Below are 22,445 nucleotides of genomic sequence, written 5' to 3'. Positions count from 1 at the left end.
GCCTTCATGAAAGGTACCTTTCACCTCCGTCCCCCCTTTCGTAATCCAGTAGCCCCTTGGAATCTTAATCTCCTGCTGTCACAACTCATGTTGCCCCCATTTGAACCAGCAGCCACAACTCCATTAAAATTTCTGTCGTGGAAAACACTTTTTCTGGTTGCCATCACTTCCGCCAGGAGAGTTTCAGAGTTGCAGGCTCTATCTATCCGACCCCCGTACATGATTTTTCATCCAGATAGAGTAACCTTGCGCACCAATCCGTCCTTCCTTCCGAAGGTTTGTTCGATTCAAAACACCAAGCAGTCTATCGAACTACCTACCTTCTTTAAAAAACATTCCAATAAGTTAGAAATCACATTGCACAAATTGGACGTTCACAGGCAACTGAGATTTTACTTGCATAGGACAAAAGAGTACAGAAAGTCAGACCAACTATTTGTCTCATATGCTGACCAAAGGAAAGGACAGGCAGTAACGAAGGTTACCTTATCCAAATGGCTCTCAGATTGCATAAATTTTGTATATGCTGAATCGAAACAGCAACTCCCTTTCAAACCCAGAGCTCATTCTACAAGGGCAATCGCTACCTCTTCAGCCCATACCGCTCATTTGCCTTTAGATACCATTGGTGCAGCGGCAACTTGGGCATAACCACATACCTTTATCGCCCACTATAAATTAGACAAAAGCTCCAGGGACAGGGCGACGTTTGGTTCCACTGTACTCAGGAATGTTCTCCCTTGAGCCACCCAGGAAAAAGGAGCTAGGGACGCTACCCATGTGTAAGAACAATAGACGAGATTGAACAATTTCACATTAAGAAGTTATGTCTTACCATAACGTTCCATGTGAATTGTTCATCTCGCCTTTGTTCTTGCATTCCCCCCCTCCATCCCCTGTCCTGCGGTCTGGGAGAACGGGTTAGACTGAATTCCTTTTCAGTCTTTTCTAGATATTGTTAGCATTCAGCTTATTATTGTACATTAGTAATGGCATCTTTTCTCCTCTGTTTGAGGGCAGGGTTCCAGACAGTGTGTAGTATCTGTTTATAAGTGTTCAAGACACAGTTCTAAAGGGATTCTTCTGGTATAGCAAACTAGATCTGAGGGTTAGCACCTGAGGATCATGGGATATTACTGTGCCTCAAGCTTTCTCGAAGATGCGGAGCTAGTGATGCGGCCGACTCGGAGCCGAGGATCAGCTCCGAACCTGTGTGTAAGAACAAAGGCGAGATGAACAATTCACATGGAACGTTATGGTAAGAACATAACTTCTTATTGCCCATGATTAGCTGTCAAGTGTTAAACCTTTCATTTATTTGTTTTGCTGCTCTTTGGTTATCGCACTTTTTACTGAGTAGGAGAATATCTTGATGGGATTAGTGTGCTCATGTTAGAGTATTTGGTACTGCCATGGTTGTTTTGGAGTAGATAAGAAACTTTATTGTCCAGTAAACAAATGGAACTACCCTTGTTATCACTTTGTGTTCTCTGGTTAGGAAATTACAATATGAAATCATTTTGTTTCCTTCTAAACATATGTCCCGTCTACCCTAACTGTAGTTGATTAGTATGTACCATAGATTGACTGCCTGTTTTGACTATTTTGAAATTTACCAATCATTATGCATTTCTTCTGGTTTATCTTGGTGCATTTTAGAAATTTAACCAAGACTTCACTGGCACATGGCAGACATTCCAGTCCATATCAGAAGTCCTTGCTGGCACATAAATAACATTACACTAATCCTTTCTAGTTGATGTTGGTACATGCAGCTCACAGAATAGACCTTATTACTGCAGTATATAGCCATGCCAGACATTATATACTGCCTTTGACCAGTACTGGTGTATGTTAGACTCGGGCTATCTTCTCTGTTGAGCTTTCCATATCACTTTCGTCTTTCCTGACCATTGTTTATTCACTGTCATGTCCTTTGCTATTAAGCTCAAGTATGTGAGCATATGAAGATGTGGTCTGTGGGAGAATAGGTGTGTGTGTGTGTGTGTGTGTGTGTGTGTGTGTGTGTGTGTGTGTGTGTGTGTGTGTGTGTGTGTGTGTGTGTGTGTGTGTGTGTGTGTGTGTGTGTGTGTGTGTGTGTGTGACAGCCATCTGTCCTGTACCCTTATCTTATCCTTTCCTTGCTCTGCTGCATGCAGCTATAAACCCCTCTGATGTTGTACAGTCGACCATTTGCTTAAGCCCCGCTGTGTAGTTTGCTGCCACCCTTCTCATGAGCAGTGTTTTCTCCAGTCTAACTTGAAACATGATTATTCAATCCAACTTCTTATGACTCCTCTCTGTCCTTTCTCTTTGACTGAAGCTTAGTGTGTCCATGTCATATTTCTCACCCATCTTCTGATGTGTACTTGGCCGGCTCAGTAAGTTTGTGTTTATTCCCCTGTCCTTCTGTATCCTTCATTTTTAACAACTCTTTAATGTTTAGAATTCTGTATCATAATGTCTTGCATGCCACATGCTGCTGTTTCCATTTAATGTCATGCATTGCTTATTTCTGTCATCATATCCTGTATGTATCCCCAGACTTGTTCTTTCTTGTCCTGATTGGCATGGCTTCATGCAGGAAAGTTGTCATGTGACCTGGCAGTTATTGTTTGTAGCCACAGACGTCACTTTTTTATTTTTCATACCACAATAGTGTAGTCCTCTTTACATGATTTTAGTTACGGTTTCTAATGTCTTTATGCCTGAGGCTTCTGCTGAATAATTATGTGTGCTTTGCTGTTTTTGCAGGCTAAATACTTGGCACAGGTCATTATAATGGGTGCACAGGTGGTTGGCAGAGCCTTCACACGTGCACTCCGACAAGAACTCGCAGGTAATGTCTATTATAAACTTTTAACTATAAAGATGTGCTATGTTGTAACAAATTAAAAGCATTCATTTAAAAAATGGGAAGAATGTGTGTATTTTTATGCATTTTGTGATGGCGTGACGTCCAGTCCCAAGAAGTTTCCTTGCTTTTAATGCCTGTTGTTTAGCTGGGTAGTCTCTGGCTTTCTGTGTAATCCTGTCTAGAAGAAAGTGACTTTAACAAAAGGCATGGATGAATGATTGCATTTTTAGCATTCCAATGTATGAAAAATAAATGACTCTTATATTGTGTGCAGCTGCATGGAGTCACTTTGCAGTTTTTAGTGCCTTGTGTTTAACTGTCAAGCAGCATGCTGGCCTTCAAGAAGCTTGCTTGCTGTTATGACATGTTGATATTTTCGTCGTCTTTTTATAGATATAGATACAAATTTATTTTTTTGAAAGATTCTAACTGGCTTGTTGTAAGGTGATGCTAATTCTGTAGTCTTGAAATAAGCTAATTGTAAGTGGAAGCTTATCCCATAGTATTGGAAGCCATTGTGTAATGCATGTGTCACATTATTTATTTATTTATTTATTTATATATATATATATATATATATATATATATATATATATATATATATATATATATATATATATATATATATATTTTTTTTTTTTTTTATTGATTGATTGACTGGGAAAGTCCACTGGGCTTGGGACCCATTTTCAGTGGAGGCCAGGGGAGAAAACTCCAAGTTACATAAAAATCATTACATGAATTTGTAAGGAAACAATTAATTATTATAAAGCAAGTGAAATAATGTAGGTGTTTTTTTTTTGTTTGTTTTTTAGTTCTTAGATTTAAATGAGACTTTCTTCCGTTAGTAATGAAATTGTATGCTGTAGTGGGCAAGAATGAACAAACTCCTAGAAAAGTTTGAAATAAAAGAACTAAAAAAAACAAAAACACCTATATTTCACTTGCTTTCAGCTTCAAATTCATGTAATGATTTTTATGTAACTTGGAGTTTTCTCCCCTGGTCTCCACTGAAAATGGGTCCCAAGCCCAGTGGAGAAAACTCCCAAGTTACATAAAAATCATTACATTCATTTGTAAGGAAACAATTATTATAAAGCAAGTGAAATAATATAGGTGGTGTTTTTTTTTGTTTTGTTATGTTTTTTTTAGTTCTTTTATTTCAAACTTTTCTAGGAGTTTGTTCATTCTTGCCCACTACAGCCTACACTTTCATTACTAATGGAAGAAAGTCTCATTTAAATCTATCCTTTATCCTGTAAGCTCTCAGTAGTATGGCCCAGGTACAGTGCTACAAAAGTCAGAAAACTATGTTCTGAACCTTACAAATACTCTGGAGATTTAATGCTACAACTGGATGGGAAACAGAAAATATACCCCTGGGATCCCACCTGTGTCCGTGCAGGACAGGGAAAACAGGTGCTGACTTTGTGGGAACATGGGTGAAATTCTTGGCTAGGTGTCCTATGAAGTTGTCGTCCTATGAATGCTGGGATGATGGTCACTTGTTTATCTAGGGAGACCTCCCTTCCCTGGGCACTAATTATGTAGAGGAACAAACTGTGGAATGACATCATGTATGCTGGATTTGGCCCCAATTCTTCCTGTCAGTGGTCTACATTTTGCTGCACAGGGTTCTGTCTTGGCATCAAGACTTACTTTCCTTGTTGGAGGGAAGGCATGAGTATCTGGTAGTCAAATGTTCCTTCTTGTAATAACATCTCAGCACCTTGAGTGCATTCACAGTTTCAGCTCACTGGCGCATATGCACGTACAAGTTAGCTGCTAACAGAGTGATATCTGGTGTAGTGAAAATGTCTTGTCTTTTTAATACAGTAATGTAAACATTTTTTTTGTCTACAATACCAATTAAATACTTATAAAATCTTTGAACTGTGAGATTTAATACCATTTAATCACCTTTGCTTGCTTAGAAACGAGACTTCACCAGAACTTTGAATTTATTTTTATCTAGACTATACATATCCCCTGACTGTCCAGATATGCTCAGCTTCTACTTCCCTTTTTACACAGAAGTACTGTATGTCTAGTGCTGATGCCTCTCTATGTAACTACTGCATGCCCTTCTACCTCAAGTCAAGAGCTACAGGTATATTTTGTTTTATGGAGGCCATGGTTGAGTTGCAGGCCACAATTTTATTCCCCTTTTTCTCATGCTCTCTCTGATCACTAGAGGGTGCTGCAGCCTTCTTGCTGACCTTGAGTTGCTGTGAATAACTTGTGAAGAGAAGTTCTTTCAAGTCACTGGTATCCTGGGTTTTTGGTGAGTTATCACAAAAGAGTATCTGTGATTTAGAGCTATTTTCAGGTGACATTTCTTTGTAATTTTGTTCTTTTGCTGACAAATTTGCAGGTGTGTCACTGTTTTCTCCTGTCAATAAGACAAAGTCCGCAGAGTCCCGCAAGGTTTCAGTAAGCCAAGTGTCACACTTGGCCCAAAAAAACAAACACTGGAAGAAACTTTCCCCCATGTGTTCTCAGTGGAATAACTGTACAAAAATACTCCCCAGATTTGAAACAATATGAACCTCATACTAGTGTTAACTGTTATAAAAAACAAATAGAACCGAAGCAGTCTGCTCGAATAAATCTCTTAAACTTAATAAATTAAGTAAAAAATCCAATCCAGGATGTATGTGTTGAATTTGCAGTTTAGCTGTAAATTCGACATATCCTAGATTGAAGTTTTCTACTTGATTTACTAAGTTTAAGAGATTTATTCGGGCAGGCTGCTTCGGTTTTATTTATTTTTTATAACTGTTAATACCAGTATGAGATTCATATTGTTTCAAATCTGGGGAGTATTTATGTATAGTTATTCCACTGAGAACACCTGGTGGAAAGTTTCTTACAGTGTTTGGTGTTTCTACCATTCACATGTTTAGTTCTTACTGTTTTCAGGACATTTGCATATTCATTAGATATTAATATTTTCACACTTTGATCACTTGGCTATTGTATCATACTGAGTTTCTATGAAAAGTGAACTGAATTGTATAGGTGAGCTATGCAAACTACATACTGCAGTGAGCACTAGCTCTAATTTTCTTGGCAAACTCCTATATACTGATTTAAATGTGTTGAACAGTAGTACTGATGGTCAGGTGTCTTCTGCTGTCTGAAACTAATCTTGTGTTTTTACCAAAACTAAGTAAATGTTGACCCATGTCTACACACTGTGCAGGCGATGAAAGGTGAAATAGCTTTTTTCCTGAATTTGCTGTGTCTTACTAACTTGCATCATTCTGCTCTCCAGCTAGTCGCACAGCGGCAGAAGCCCGGGGTCAAGCAGGAGAGAAGTCTGCAGCTGCTTCTAGTATCTCAGGAATTAGTTTGCAAGAGGCCCAGCAAATTTTAAATGTACCTAGACTGCAGGCAGAGGAGATCCAAAAGGTAACATTCGTCTTCCTTTTGCAAATTTATAATGGTTTGATTCCCTCAATTTTTTTCAGGTTTCTCACAAATTTACTACTTTTATTTGGTCTGGTAATACCATATGTCTTTCTATTCCTATGTTGCAGTATTCTAGTTGTGGGATTTCCTGCCCTCAGGCGACTCGTACTTCGGCTCCTATACAAAAGCTTCAAATTGGCTGTTGCAGCGTGTGTGGGACGTCAGATGAAAGGCCATAAACCAGGGGCCTTAAATGTGACGTCTGCATGCGCAATCCCCAGAACTTTTCAGCCGTAGATGACCTACGCATCGTGTGATCACTCCTTCTCCGACGTCACATCTACAAGCTAAGTAATCCATTGGGTTTCTGTTTTTCCTTTATAGCCGATTGTTATTGCTTAGGCTTGGCTGTTGTAGCAGTTTAGCTGATGTCAGGTAAAAAGGGAAAATGCCAATGCGGGCACTAGATATCCCATAAAGGCGCCCATGATAGGTGTGTTTTTTGCTTAGACCGGGAGTACGACCATTCCGCCTGCTCCATGTGTCAATCGTGTGCTGAAGACCCTCTGCAGCCATCTGGCTGCTTTAAACCTCTACCTAGAAAACCAGCACCTTAAGTGGTTAGCCCTAAGAATGGATCCTGCATCGGAGGCCACATCTGAACCTCTGCATAAGAAGGCCAAGATTCCTAGGTCTTCCTCCCCTACCACTTATTACCGGATGCCCTGCCAACTGCCAATCTAGGAGTTGAGGAGCACTTGGCGGATCTGTTGACTTCAACGATGTCCTTTGGGGAAGCCATTGCTCAGCTGACAACCAGTACATCTTCGGAGATTACCCAGACGCCGACTACCATCGATGTCGAGGAGGAACCAGATTCTGTGGTACCTCCGACTGGGATCCAGACTTCAGAAATGGTTGCCTCAAAACCTGACTCCAGGCCGGTTCCAACTTCCACCACAGCCAAAAAGAAGCAGAAAACTGAGCATACCTCCTCCTCTGCAGAAGGCCTAACAGATTGGCAGTCCATCACTTCCTCTCTCATGCAGGCCTTTATGTCCCTTAGGGCCTTCAACCTCCACTACTCTGTCTCTACTCAGCCCTAGGCTTGCCTCAGCCTCTTCCCTCCCACCCATGACCTCTCCGGTTAGGGAGGAAGAGCATGATTCTTCCTTTTCTTCCTCAGAGGACTCTATTTCATATACCTCCCAGATTGCATCTCCCCAGGAGTATTATTCTCCTGATGAGGAATCTGTTGACGGGGATTCTCCCCCTGAGGATATTACCATTGGTGAGACCATCACTAAGATGAAAGATTATTTCAAATGGGATACTTCTCAAATGACTGACACCCTAAAGCGGTACTTTGAGCTGCTTCAAGTAGAATCCCCCTCCACTTCTGCTGTTCCTCCGGTTCTGCCTGCTTACTTGGATGCCTTTAATTCAGCTTCTAAGGCCTCAGACTCTCAGCCACCTGCCCCCAAGCGCACGACCGCTTCTACAAGGTACCGGAGGAGCAAAAAGTCTTTGTAAACCACCTTTGGCAGACCCAGCTGTGATTGCCACTGCCCCTGATAAGCAATCCAGACTGTTTCCTTCCGCCTCTCTCCTACTCATGGCTAAAGATAGCAAATCTATGGATAGGATTGGCAAGAAGGTATGCACATCCTCCACACTGGCTTTCAGAGCCATTAATTTTCAGATCCACATGACTAAGTATGCTCTGGACTTGGTGTCTCAAGCCTCCACCATGCTGGCTTCTGTTCCTGACAGCCCCATTAAGGCTGACATCTCCTCCAAACTGTCCTTGGCTCAGCAAGTAGCCAGGCACTCCATTAGATGCAGCTGTGATGCTACATAAGCATCTGCCCGCTCTGCAGCATCTGCTTCTGTCCTCAGAAGATACTCCTGGCTAAGACTTCAGAACCTCCCAGAAGACTTCAAGTCCAAGATCTTGGACGCCCCCCTGGATCACAATTTCCTTTTTGGAAAACAATCTGCAGACCTCTTCAAGAATCTGCAAGAAAAAAGCAAAGAATTGCAGGACATTAAACATCTGCTGGTGTCCCCTATTCCCAAGTATTATAGAGACTATCCTGCTAAAACCACTTTTGTAAGGCATAACCCTCCACAGATGGGTGCTTCCTCTTCCAGATCTAGAAGAGGGACAAGAAGACCTACCACGTCCAGACCTAATGCACTAAATCCTCAGCCCAGACAATCCTTTTCAGGACAGAGGAGGGCCCAATAATGGGTGACTACCACTTTCTGCATGCCTTTCCCACTGGCTCCCCTTCTGGCTTATCTAAAAAGGATATTTCCTATCCTGGAAAGAAAAAACACCCAGGAAAGGCATTCCATTTTCCTCCACAAACCAACTACATCTCCTTCCACAGGTTTTGTCAGACCTGCTAAAGCTAGATATCATAGAACCTGTCCCCTCAGGACAGGAATTAAAGGGATTCTACTCCTGTCTTTTCCTGGTCCCCAAAAAAGATGGCCCCTGGAGACCCATCTTAGACCTCTCTTTTCTAAATCTTCACCTTCAGGTACCTGCCTTCAAAATACTGTCACTTCCCACCCTGCTACCTCTTATTCCAGCCAAGGCCTTTATGGCCACCTTGGACCTAAAAGAGGCCTACCTACACATACCCATCAGGACTTCCCACAGAAGATTCTTGCATTTCTCTGGGCCTTCCACTCATTTCCAATTTACTGCTTTGCCCTTTGGTTTATCACTGCTCCACGAGTGTTTACAAAGTGCCTAGCCCCAGCCATTGCCTTCTGCAGAACTCGGGGAATCCAGATTTACCCCTATCTGGATGTCATCCTAATACTGGCAGAGTCAAAAGATACCCTCTCAAAGCATCTGCACTTCACCATGTCCCTTCTGCAAAATCTAGGCTTCATCATCAACCTCCCAAAGTCTTCATTGAACCCAGACCAGGACAAGATTTTTCTAGGTTGCAGAATCCGAACGGACAAAATGAAGGCATTTTTCCCACAGGACAAGGTACTGTCTCTGACTTCCCACTTCAAGGAAATCCTACAGTCCCAGAAGGTGACGGCAAGTCAATTCCTTCGTCTCCTGGGCTTAATGGCAGCAACCATCCCTATGCTACCAATGGCCAGAATGCACATGCACAAGCTACAGTGGTACCTCAAAAACATTTGGTCCCAGCACCTGCATCACTTAGAACATTTTATTCCCCTTTTTCCCTGTCTAAAGACAGAACTCAGCTGGTGGATTCAGCAAGCCCAACTAAACCCAGGAGTTCCACTACTACATCCTTCCCCAACCCAAATAATACATACAGATGCCTCTGATTCATGTTGGGGTGCGACACTGGCATCCTACAGGGTTCAGAAAAATGGCACCCTTCTCTACAGGCCAAACACATCAATGTCAGGGACATGACAGCAGTCTTCCTAGCTCTAATGATCTTTACACCCCAGGGGTGCTTCTGATAGTGACCGACAACACCACTGTTATGTGGTACCTCAACAAACAGGGAGGAACAAAGGCTCATCAGCTATGCAGACTTACCTGCTGATTTGGGACCTACCCTCTCCCCACATCTTGTCCCTGCAGGCAAGCTACATCCCCTTGCAGGACAACAAGCAAGCAGATCTCCTAAGCAGAACATTCTCTCCATAGCACGAATGGATGCTGGACAGGACTGTCTTCCTAGAAGTGGGGTGCTTCACAAATAGACCCGTTTACCTCCCCCAGAACAGGCATTTGCATACCTTCTGCTCAAAGACCAACAACCCTCTAGCATGGAGAGCAGACGCTTTCAACATCTCTTGGGAGGGGAAGTTTCTTTATGCCTTCCTCCCCTTCCCAATGATTCAGATAAGTCCTCCTGAAAATCAAGAAGGACAAACCGAAAATCTTGTTAGTGACTCCCTACAGGTCAAGGCAGCACTGTTCCCCCTACTTCACAATCTAGCCAAGGGCAGTCACTACAAGTTACTCTACAAGGTGGACCTCCTGACACAAGAAAAGGGAACTCTCCTCCACCCACACTTGCAGATGTTATCCCTGACTCTGTGGGAACTTTTGATCCCTTTCAGACACCACTACTCAGAGGACATGCTTTCAGTCCTGAGGGAGGCCAGGAAACCTATAATAAGAAAATCTTACCTGGCTAAATGGGAAAGATTTACTAAGTGGTGTCTAGACAAGGACAGGGACCCTTGCATTGCTGATGACTCTTGTTCTTGCTTATGTGTGTCAATTGATAAAAAGTGGACTTCCATATACTTCAGTGAACATACACCTTTCTGCTATATCAGCCTGCTTGCCTCTTGATCCCCCCTTGCTAGCCAGGCTTGGCGTAAAACTTTTCCTTAAAGGGGTGTTGCACACGAGACCGCCAAAGAAGCCTATCCCTCCGCCCTGGGACCTTAACTACATCGTAGAAAACCTTACCCAACATCCTTTCGAACCTGCTGGGACATCTTCCCTACAGATATGTACATGGAAAACGGTCTTTCTGTTGGCTATCACTTCAGCCAGAAGGGTTTCAGAGTTGCAAGCCTTAATGGCCTGCCCCTCCCTACACCACCTTCTACAAGGACAGAATCACCCTGAGAACTAATTCCTCCTTTATGCCCAAGTTGGGGTCAATGACTTGTCTCTAAACCAATCTATCCACCTACCCACTTTCTTTCCCTCTTCCACTAATGAAGGGGAGAGGATACTTCACTCCCTGGATGTGCACAGGCAATTAAGATTTTACCTGGACAAAACCAGATCCATTAGGAAATCTAAGCAACTCTGTTTCCTTCCACCTCAGAGCCCTGAGCAAGGCAGTCTCCAAACAAACCATCGCATACTGGATCAGAAAAGCAGTTTGTCTCTGCTACTTCCACCATGGTAAAAAAAAAACCCAGTGGGGGTAAAGGCCCATTCCACAAGGGCAGTGACCGCCTCCAAGGCTTTCATAAAAGGTCTGGACACGGCATCCATTATGGAAGCAGCCATATGGTCCACTATCTACACTTTCACCAAACATTACAAACTTGACCAAGTCTCCAGAGCATGGACAGGATTTGCCAGGGCAATCATACAGGGTTTTGTAGAATTGTCCTCAGCATCCACCACCCTGTCATCCATCAAAGCTGAGGTACTCTCCCACAACTAGAGTACTGCCACATAGGAATAGAAGGGCATAGAATAGTTGTGTAAAATCTTACCATGACCATAGATGTCCTTCTCTTCCATGTTGCAGTATTCTTTCCCACCCACCATTACCCCCTCTTCATTCTCCTTTATCCCCAACTAAAACCTGGACCTAGCTATGCTACTGAAGGACACCAGGGTCCCATACCTGACCCCACTTACATTCCTCCTACTGGCCTTCTACTCTACCTGCTGGCCTTCAAGTTCTGAGGATTGTGCATGCAGATGTCACATTTAAGGCCCCTGGTTTATGGCCTTGCATCTGATGTGCCACGCACGTTGCAACAGCCAAGCTGAAGCTTTTATATAGGAGCCGACGTACGAGTCACCAGAGGGCAGGAAATCTCACAACTAGAATACTGCAACATGGAAGAGAAGGACATCTATGGTTATGGTAAGATTTTACACAACTATTCTTTCCTTTTGCATGTACTACTACACTGGAAAATATGGCAATTGTACAGCAATTTTCTCTGAGGATGTTTGATACGAGTGAACTTTCTGTAGATAGTGCTTGATTAAGGTGAGATATGGCATCTGGTGAAGCCGCTCCTCGGACAGCTTAGAAAACAGCTCAGAATTAGTGTTTTTGTATGCAAAAATAGTAGCAGGTATCTCTGAAAATTAATATTCTGCGTGCAAAATACCTATAGGGTACTCTGAAATTAATATTCTGCATGCAGAAATAGCTGTAGACAACTCCGAGATTAATATTCACATCCCTTATGGAGCATGAAAACTTCCTTGCTAATGTATTACAAATAAAATGCAAAATATGAATCTTAGGAGAAATTTCAAAGATTCATACAGTGACTGGAATAAGGACCATTCTTAAAATCCAAAAATAGTTGACAGTTTTTATTATATTAAACCAAAATTAACTTCAAACAGATGATTCATAATCTGGCAGGAGTAACATACAAGGTATCATAATAACATTCATTCCATGTAACTGTTCACTTATGGTACTGCCCTCACTAAAGATTAATTAGAATTATGGTATTCTTGTGTTTAATCTAAGAATTGGAATCTACAATACTGGAGTTGTATCCACCTTTTTTGATTGGCTGTGCCAAAGTAAATTACTTTCAAACTAATGCATTGCTATCCGAAACCAACTGATACAGTAATCCTTAATATCTTGTATAACCTCTTAAAATGCTTTTAATCCTTTAGTCCTGACAATTTTTAAGAAGGCAGTACTGATGATTGTGACTGCTTCTCTTCCCCGTATGTAAAGGAGTGTGCCTCCAAAATGGTATCACATAGTCTCATGACATTTTCAGAGAACGATACTGGAAATTTTACCTATGAAATTTTGAAAACATCATCAACTATGAATAAGCTTTTAGTTAGACTTCTCTGCAGATGTTTACATACACGATTATCATTTATATTAGGAGGGGCATACTGAATTCATATTTCTGTTTATTATGTTATATTGTTCTACGTATCCTTTTAGTTACATAGATCATCACTTTAACTGTCTACAACAATGGGAAAATAAGCTGCATACCTTACTGTTACTGTACGTGTAAGTTTGTTAAATCAGCTAACCGTAATTTGTTTGTCTCTTACGGCTTTTCCTGGTTAGGGGTCGCCACAGTGGAACTCCGGTCAGCTAATGATTGGCAGTAGAGTTTTACGTGCTGGCTTGCCGGGCCTAACGCGCAACCTTCAACGAAGGAACGCCCATTCACGCATGTCGCCAAACAGAAGACACTCTAACTGAGAATCGAACGGACAATGTCTAACTGTGAGGCGACAAAGCTACCACAGCACCACCACCGCAGTATCAGCTAACCGTAATATATTTGATTTATGTATGCAGTTTTGTGGAGAATATCAGCAGAGCTTCTTTGGCCTATTCTTGCTGCAATTTATGGCTGTAGCTTATTTGTGCAAATATGTGGACTTATCATGCTGTTATGCAGCAGCTCTTTCAACCTTGGTTGTAGCTGAAAAGGACCTTTGGAGAAGTTCACCTTCCTGGTTAACAAATAAAAAAGTAAAATGTCTTTACGTTGCACTGCTAGCTTCAAAGCAGAAGTGCAGCTTCATCTTGAATTTAATTTAAAAAAAATTAGTATCATTTAGTCACAACATCTAAAAACAGTGAAAACTGTCACTTTCATACAGAGTCATTTTTTCCCCACTATTCTGGGAATTAAGAAAGAACTGCACTGCTAGCGGTGAAAGTTGTGGATAAAAGGTATTGTTTCCAGGATGTGGGAATATGCAGTTCAGAGACATGTAAGCTGCAATGAGGAAAGACCTCATTGTTGGCTAATCTACACGTCTCTGAATCTTTCATAAGTACCACAAGTGCAAATCATTCTCCAGACACATTGTACAAACCCACATACAACATGTCAACATTCTTCTTAATTGTCCCTGAGTTGACAGAATGCTCCTGATGTATCCTCTTTACCCCTGTCCTTCTAAATCACAGATCCTTACAGTCAATCAGTAATGCCAGGCATTAGTTTCATTCTTCGTATTGTACCGAAACTGCATCATGATGCCAGACATGTCGTTGTAGTAACTTTTTAAGTGAGTCCAAGTAGTCATTTAAAAATTCTCCCTGGTGTCATGTAGTGCTTTTTCAGGTTTTGTCTCCGTCTCCTCTCACAAGGATACACCCCCATCCTTTGCAGGTGTATCTTTTTTCAGAATGTTCTGCTTTTGCTTATGTGTGCCCTATCACTCATAACTCCTAGACAGTTGCAGTTTTGAGCTTCATACTAAAACTGTTGCACTAATTCATCAGTTAGCATAGAGGATTAAGGCTCCTGTTCAGCAAGCTAATTTCTGTGTCAAATGTTCGAAACCCACTCACCTTTTTAAATTTTATTTCAAAATATTTAAGGTACTGTTAGAAGTATCCCTGCTGTCTAGTAGTGGTGCAGAGGAATTAACATGCTGCTAAAGTAAACTCTGCATTACTGCCAAGGGTACCGGTTTGAATTATTGTAATTGGGTGTCTAGTTTTGAATCTGTGCCGCAGCTGCGGCAAACCTTTGTTCTGTTATATTTTAAGTGCCTTTAGGACACAATATAAACAGTATTCCTGGTGTTTGGTGTTCTCTACCGCCAGTATTATAGGATTTGCTTGTTAGTCTAGGGGTGTGTGGAGGTATGACAGCTCCCCCACTCATTCTTGTGCGCAGACATACACACACTCACCTGAGGCAACTCAACCCTGTGCACAAACTCACAAATGCAGCCATGTGTATGCACACTTCCCACACACCACCAGTACCTACCTGTGCGCTAAACTCCCTGGCACTTAATTTTTAACATGATCTCACCCATTGAAAGCAATGGGTGAAGGAGAGCTTTTAGCCATGTTGAAGAACATGGCTGGCAGAGCCAAGCTGTTCTTGAGTTGCTCAGCTGCATAAATGCTTTACTGCAGGCATATTGGGGTGGGGGTGAGTTTTGGACAAGTACTTTCCCAGTTTCATAATTTCTGGAGGTTGTTAAATTCAGGCATGATGGCCAATATGAAACACAGACTCCAGTGCATTTATTTTGCAGAGAGGAACCTCTGAGCCAACTCAGAAATCTAACCATTTTTAAACATTTTATTTATTATTTATTTATTTTATTTTACATTTGTTGACCGGGCTAGTCTAACTGGATATATGTCCATTTTCAGTAGAGGCCCAGGGAGAAAAGCTCCAAAGACAGATACATTATAACAAAATGTATAAGGTTACAAATACAAAAAGTGTTTGTCAGGTTACAATCAAGTTAATATAGTAGATACAAGCATTTTACAGTTTATTACAAGACAAATATTTACAATAATATGGGATAACATATTCACGTGAGGTAGATTAAACTTAAGGTTTACAATTTCATGAGAATGGTTGTATAAGAGTATTGATAACATGTTGAATGAGATATCCATGTGAAGTAGGACATCACTAAAGTGGGTTTGCTATTTTTCTAAAGTTTGCAGAAAGAGCATTAAATTATAATTGAGGAGGAGTTAGGAGAGACTTAGTCACTGAAGTTATATGTTAGTCAGGGTTAGTGCAAGGGCACAACCAGTGTGTTCTAAGGTGTATTTTGAGTTTTTGTTTGAAATGAGGTAGGGAAGGAAGTGATATAAGATCACTAGGTAGAAGATTCCAGTATTTCCCAGTTGTGTAAGAAAAAAGAGAGTTTCCTGCCATGTTATTAGACTTATTTATACTAAGTAGAGGTTTGTTAGCTGAGCGTAAGGAATTAAGATTTTTATATGGGGTAATGAGGTTTGAGAGTATAGGAGTGTTGTTGGACTGGTTGAGGATCTTATGAACAATGGTTAGTTAGTTAAAATGAAGCTGATTTTGCAGTTCAAGCCATCCTAGTTGTTTTAGATTCTGGCAGTGATGAGTTCTAAAGCGATCACCAGTAGCAAATCTGGCAATGTTGTTGTAAGATGTAATGAGTTTAAGAAGATAGTCAAAGAATTTAAACATCTGATGCACAGAGAGAGCTTATTACAGCAGCTGTCAATAAATAGGTGTATAATCCATCTACTCATGGTGCGCTTTACAGTAGGAAGAACGAAAGTGGTATTACTAGCCTTGAGTGAATTTTCATTTTCAGATAACTCTAATCCTAAAAAATTCCTGAAAATAAGGTCATGCAAGACCCTGTAAGCTACGCATTCTAAAATGCATTGTATGGCAGTTAGTATAGAAGTGTAAGAGTAGTTAACAAGCTGCTTCCTACAGTTCAGGGTTTAAGTCCCACAACCTCCACTTGCTTGCTATTTGACTCTGAACAACTCATTTAAAAGACAGTGAAGTTGTTAGGAGTGAGACATGTTATGACTTAATGGATTCTGGTAATCAAAAACTGGCTGTTGAGAAATGGAGAGAGATGTCCTCTAGAATGAATCAGAGCTTGGGCAGAAGTTCAAAAATTATAAGCTAAAGCCAACTTTGTGGATAGAGCGAGAAAGCCCAGTTTACCAAATAGGCAACCTAAGTTCAATTAGTGGCTTGGATGACTGTAAGAGCTGGCTGGGTAGGATAGATGGGAGAGGCCACTTTTGGCATGCCCTTCCTTTTGCGGGGGGGGGGGTTGTGGCTATCAGAATGCCTTGGGCTGTTGATTGATGATAGACATAGAGGTCCTGTCATCAGTTTTGAGGTTGTATATAGGGTTTGGAGAGATTATAAACTACCAACTGATCACTACTTGGGTCGCGAGTTAGGTTGGGCTGAAAGGACAGACCCAGGAAAACCAAAGATGTCACGAAGGATGCCTAACAGATCTCTTTGCAGAATGAATTTAACTCTTATCTCCAGAACACACTCCTGTACCAAGGGGAGGTCTGAATAAACCCTGTTCAAGCCAGTGGAAAAGAAATTTGTCCAGCAAGTGGTTAATGTTTGCCATAGCAATAACCCTAGTATATGTTGGTGGACACCAGTGGTAAAGGACACATTCATGTTGGGTTCTTTTCCTTTTGTTCTATGCAGGGGCTATGTGGAATTGAATGACAGTTGCTGCAGGATGGGAGCAGCTCTGGCAGTCTCAGAATTTGAACTTCTGTATATGGAAGAATTTTGGTAGGCCAGTGGAGAAATTTATTTTGAGTGATTTTAAATCAGCTCTGGCAAACCATCTGGAGAATAAAGGAAGAGTAGGGAAGCACTACCCAGGCTGTTCTAGGCAAGGGTGAAGAATTGTTGACCTCAACTCGGGGCATTGGGTGGAGGCAGAAGGAACGGTTTGAGGAGCTCCTGAACCTGATGGGCTTGCCCTTCTTTTAGGATACAGTGCAATTAATGGGGTAGGGTCTGTTTCTGTAGATGAAGTCATTTTGATAATTAAACAGTTCCTGTGTGGTAGGACTACCTGAGCAGGTAAGATCCCGCTGGAAGTATAATGCTGTTAGTGCTGCATATTAATGAGGGGCTCTAACTGAAGTAATTTCACTGTTGTGTGAAAGGCGAAGACATTATTTCTTCACTGGTAAGCTGTGGTGATGGTCCTCATTTACAGAAAGATAGATGGGCATATATGTTTCAGTTGTAGGGTGATTGCACTTCTCAGTCTCCCTATGAAAGCCGCCTCCTGGAAAGGAGGCTTTGTCAGATGGATGAGTCTCTTCAAGAAAAGTTGATACTGATTCTGTCTTGGCTGTCAAATCATGGAGCCACTATCCTTGCACAGATATTGGACGGGTTATGGAAATTTGTCAGTAGTGGTCTTCATTTACTTAGTGGACCTGGGGAAGTCATATGATTGCGTACCCTGAAATGTCTTGTCAGAGGTGAATCGGCAATTCTAGTCCCAAGGAACTTCCTTTGTCATTTTGTCCCCGATTTGTAGATCTAGACTTAAGACCTTACTCACAGTGTTACATTAAATACATTTAAGATGGGTTTAATACTCTGCCAAGGGTGTGTCATGTTTTTTTTTTCCTGTTCATGGGGATCCATGGATGGGATATCGATAAGCAGCAAAGGTTTGGAGAGTATCCAGTTTGGGAACATGTGGGTTGCATCTTTACCTGCAGCTGATGATGTCTTGTTGGCTTCACATGACCAAGATCTCTAGTATCCACTGGAGCAGTTAGCTGCTGAGTATTTAATGTTTGAGATAAAAATCAGCACCTGCAAAACAGAGGTTATGTTTCACTACTGGAAGAGACAGGATTGTTTTGTATAGGTAAGGTAGGAGAAGTTAAACTGAGGAGTTAAAGTATCTTTCAATCTTGTTTCCTAGTGAAGGTAGAGTGGTCAGGAGGTTAATCATTGTAAGGGTTGCAGTGGTACCAATACTTCAGATATTGTACCGGACTGTGGCTATGAAAACACAGTTGACCTCATTGGACAAAGATATTTTTACCTTGTCGGTGCATGTCCCCATCCTCGTGAGTAGTGACCAAAAGGATAAAATCAAGAACACAAACAGTGGAAATGAGATACCTTTGCAGAGTTGCTGGTCCTTCTATCTTAGGAAGGGAGTTAGGAGAGTAAGATATAAGGAGCCGGGAGTGTAAAACTCTAACAGGGAGCCCAGCAGACCCCCCCCCCCTTGGCTGGTAGGAACAGGCCAATGGTTATGCTGAGCTTTGCACATGGGCATTTCTGTACACCTTCAGTACTGAGATGGAATGAATGTATTCTTTGCTAAGGGTCTGAGTCTTGCATTGGCGTGTAGTACTGGCCCTTCCCCAGGTGTTACTGCTGCAACAAGAATTACATTTACAATTTTTCTAGGATGGACAGAAATGTTTTATTGCAGATATATATTACAAGCGTTTGTCCAGTAATTGATTATGGTGGATAGTTTTGTTCTTATACCATTAGACAATTGAACTCCCTGGAAAGCATACAGGAAAACAATGACGAGACAAATTCAAGGATATGCGTTAATGACCTCATGTGACCAGGCTTAAGAACTTATCCCTCTATTCTAAACCCTATAGGCTTTTTGAGGGTTGATTTAATTCACAACTGTTTGCATGATGACCATCTGGCAGCTGTGTTAGGATTAGAATTTATTAGCCATAAACTTCTGACAAGAAATAATAGGCTGGTCAAGCTTGCTTCACTTAACTCAAGATTAAAGTCTACTTTTTTCAGGCAAGGGCTAATAGAGTATGGAACACCTTATCTGTGTTTATTAGATGTTTGGATTAATTTAGTTTGTTTAAGTACAGTCTAAATGCTTGGTTTGCAAATTTGAAATATTCTATGGGGAAATGAGATCAGGCAAACTCTTAAATAGCTTAATGAGGCTCTGCTTTTGAATTCCAGTGTACTGAATCATTGAATTCCCCCCCACCCCCAATGATGAGTAAGTTAACCTTGGCTGCTCACTCTCATACTTTCCTGGTCAGCTCTTCCAGTTCTTGTACCACAGTTCAGCCTCTGGACATCCTAGGCATAGTTTAGGCTCCATCTTTCAATGTCACAGAGCCAGTGAATTTGCTTGACCTTTTCTTTTTAGGTTTTTGCATGGTATACTAATATGAAGAGTTGTATAAAAGGTTGGACACTAAGGAGGGAGAAAAGGACCTGTACCGATTGGCTAGACAGAGGGACCGAGCTAGTAAAGATGCGCAGCAGGTAAGGTGATAAAGGATAATGAGGGAAACGTACTCACAAGCGAGGAGAGTGTGTTGAGCAGATGGAAAGAGTACTTTGAGGGGTTGATGAATGAAGAGAATGAGAGGGAGAGAAGGTTGGATGATGTGCGGATGGTGAATCATGTAGCAAGGAGTAAGTAAGGATAGCTATGAAGAGGATGAAGAACGGAAAGGCTGTTTGTCCAGATGACACGCCTGTGGAAGCATGGAGGTGTTTAGGTGAAATGGCAGTGGAGTTTTTAACTAGATTGTTTAATGAAATCTTGGAAAGTGAGAGGATGCCTGAGGAATGGAGAAAAAGTGTTTTGGTACCGATTTTTAAGAATAAGGGTGATGTGCAGAGCTGTAGTAACTACAGAGGGATTAAACTGATCAGTCACAGCATGAAGTTATGGGAAAGAGTAGTGGAAGCTAGGTTAAGAAGGGAGGTGATGATTAGTGATCAGCAGTATGGTTTCCTGCCAGGAAAGAGCACTACAGATGCAATGTTTGCTCTGATAGTGTTGATGGAGAAGTACAGAGAAGGTCAGAAGGAGTTGCATTGTGTCTTTGTGGATATAGAGAAAGCATATGACAGGGTGCCTAGAGAGGAGTTGTGGTATTGTATCAGGAAGTCGGGAGTGTCAGAGAAGTATGTAAGAGTGGTACAGGATATGTGAAAGGGTAGTGTGACAACGGTGAGGTCTGCAGTGGGAGTGATGGATGCGTTTAAGGTGGAGGTGGGATTACATCAAGGATCAACTCTGAGCCCTTTCTTATTTGCAATGATGATGGACAGGTTGCCAGACGAGATCAGACAGGAGTCCCCGTGGACTATGATGTTTGCAGATGACATTGTGATGTATAGTGAGAGTAGGGAACAGGTGGAGGAGACCCTGGAGAGGTGGAGATATGCTCTAGAGAGAAGAGGAATGAAGGTCAGCAGGACTAAGACAGAATATGTGTGTGTGAATGAGAGGGAGGACAGAGGAATGGTGAGGATGCAGGGAGTAGAGGTGGCGAAGGTGAATGAGTTTAAGTACTTGGGATCAACAGTTCAGAGTAATGGTGAGTGTGGAAGAGAGGTGAAGAAGAGTACAGGCAGGATGGAGTGGGTGGAGAAGAGTCAGAAGTGATTTGTGACAGAAGAGTATCAGTAAGAGTGAAAGGGAAGGTCTACAAGAGGGTAGTGAGACCAGCTATGCTATCCGGGTTGGAGACAGTGGCATTGACAAAAAGGCAGAAGTCAGAGCTTGACGTGACAGAGTTGAAGATGTTAAGATTTGCACTTGGTGTGACAAGGATGGACTGGATTAGGAATAAATATATTAGAGGGTCAGCCAGAGAGGAAAGATTACGTTGGTTTGGACATGTGCTGAGGAGGAATACTGAGTATATTGGGAAAAAGATGCTAAGGATGAAGCTGCCAGGTAACAGGAAAAGAGGAAGGCCTAAGATAAGGTTTATGGACGTGGTGAGAGAGGACATGCAGGTGGTTGGTGTGACAGAGCAAGATGCAGAGGACAGGAAGAAATGGAAACAGTTGATCTGCTGTGGCGACCCCGAATGGGAGCAGCCGAAAGAAGAATACTACTTTTGTATTGCCAGCTGTAAGTGCACCCTTTGAGGTGTTATAGTCATAAGTAAATAAGATTAATAATTTACCTTATATGCCTTTAGTCAGGAACAACACTTCAGGATGTGCAAACAGATTTTATTTTTATGGCGCTGGGCGACGGTCTTCAAAGCAGATGTCAAAATAGTCTGTCTGAACAGAGACAAACCACATTTTTTATACATTTTTCTTATCAAACCTAGTCATGTACTTTCATTACGTTACAGTGTCTGTGTCGTGTAGAAAACTTTGCAAATGTCCTCATCCCTTGTGATTTTTGCTTCAGACTTCACGTGAACACTTTTCTATACATGATTCACCTGCTTCCAAGGGGTCTTGTTTCTCACCTTGGATGTTTCAAACCTACCCTAGCAACAATGCACTCCTAGCCTGGAGGAGTCAGGCTAACAGATTTATTTTTGTAATAACTACATGCCTCACTGCAACACATACTATTCTCTCTTATTACACACTAAAAGAATGCAGTTTAAAATGAGCAATAATACTGTAGCTTGTGAAGCTGTATTTTTCCCAGCCCTGCATACAAATTATATTTGCTTTTTAACAATCGTATTATAGCATCATTAATAAACTGAAATTAATATACATTTTAATAAGCTGGTCTTGTCCCATAACAATTTTCTCCCTCTGACACTATTAGTGTCATACCATACATATAGTTTTTTTTTTTTATTTTTTTAACTTGATAAAATATGCCTCAGCGTCATAGTAGACATCATCATTTTTTTGGTCAAAATAGAACTGTCATTGATTTGTGCATGCAGTGGAATTTCATGTGCAGGTGAGGTTTAAACATCTTGTAATCACTGCCTTTAGAATAGAAAATACCAAAATGATCACGAATATAATAAAAAGTACAATGATAAATACCCTGAATTATGCTAGTTCCCAGGTTACCAAAAATACTGCCCTTTGTTCCATGAAGTTTGACAGTTTTTCCTGTTTATCATGATAGTCACTAATATATGAACAGCAATGACTCCTTATGAGGGCACATGACCCCCCCCCCTTTTGCAGGAAGCATTATATCAAGTGCCATTTCATTTTGTAACACCCCAGTTCGCATTTCACTCATTTTTCGATTTGCCATCCTGATGCGATGTGACGTTTTGTTGGCCACCTTCTGTAGAATTTGGGCAAGTATGGTGATTTCAAGCATTGTCCTTTGCACTCCATACCCAGGATTAAAAATTGAAAATACTTGCTCAGTCCAGTGGATTGCTCGCTTATTACTTAGTCTACCTGCTGGTGGGTGTTGGAAATGTTG

At 41.5% G+C, this 22,445-nt stretch overlaps 1 protein-coding gene across 1 annotated transcript in view; it reads left to right on the top strand.

Annotated features, from left to right (window-relative positions):
• The first annotated feature begins 2,706 nt into the window (after positions 1 to 2,706).
• PAM16 (presequence translocase associated motor 16) overlaps positions 2,707 to 22,445 on the top strand; it is a 32,518-nt gene continuing 12,779 nt past the window's right edge. Inside the window, exons 1-2 of the mRNA XM_044089340.1 lie at positions 2,707 to 2,839; positions 6,135 to 6,271. Of these exons, the coding sequence (XP_043945275.1) occupies positions 2,731 to 2,839; positions 6,135 to 6,271 (246 nt within the window). The 5' untranslated portion in view covers positions 2,707 to 2,730. The remainder of the gene's footprint in view (positions 2,840 to 6,134; positions 6,272 to 22,445) is intronic.

The sequence above is a fragment of the Protopterus annectens genome, chromosome 12.part0 (genome assembly GCF_019279795.1).
Source record: "Protopterus annectens isolate FY-2018-M chromosome 12.part0, PAN1.0, whole genome shotgun sequence".
NCBI lineage: Eukaryota > Metazoa > Chordata > Ceratodontiformes > Protopteridae > Protopterus > Protopterus annectens.
The sequence above is the reverse complement of the archived record's forward strand: the minus strand, read 5'-3'. Positions and strand labels throughout refer to the sequence as shown.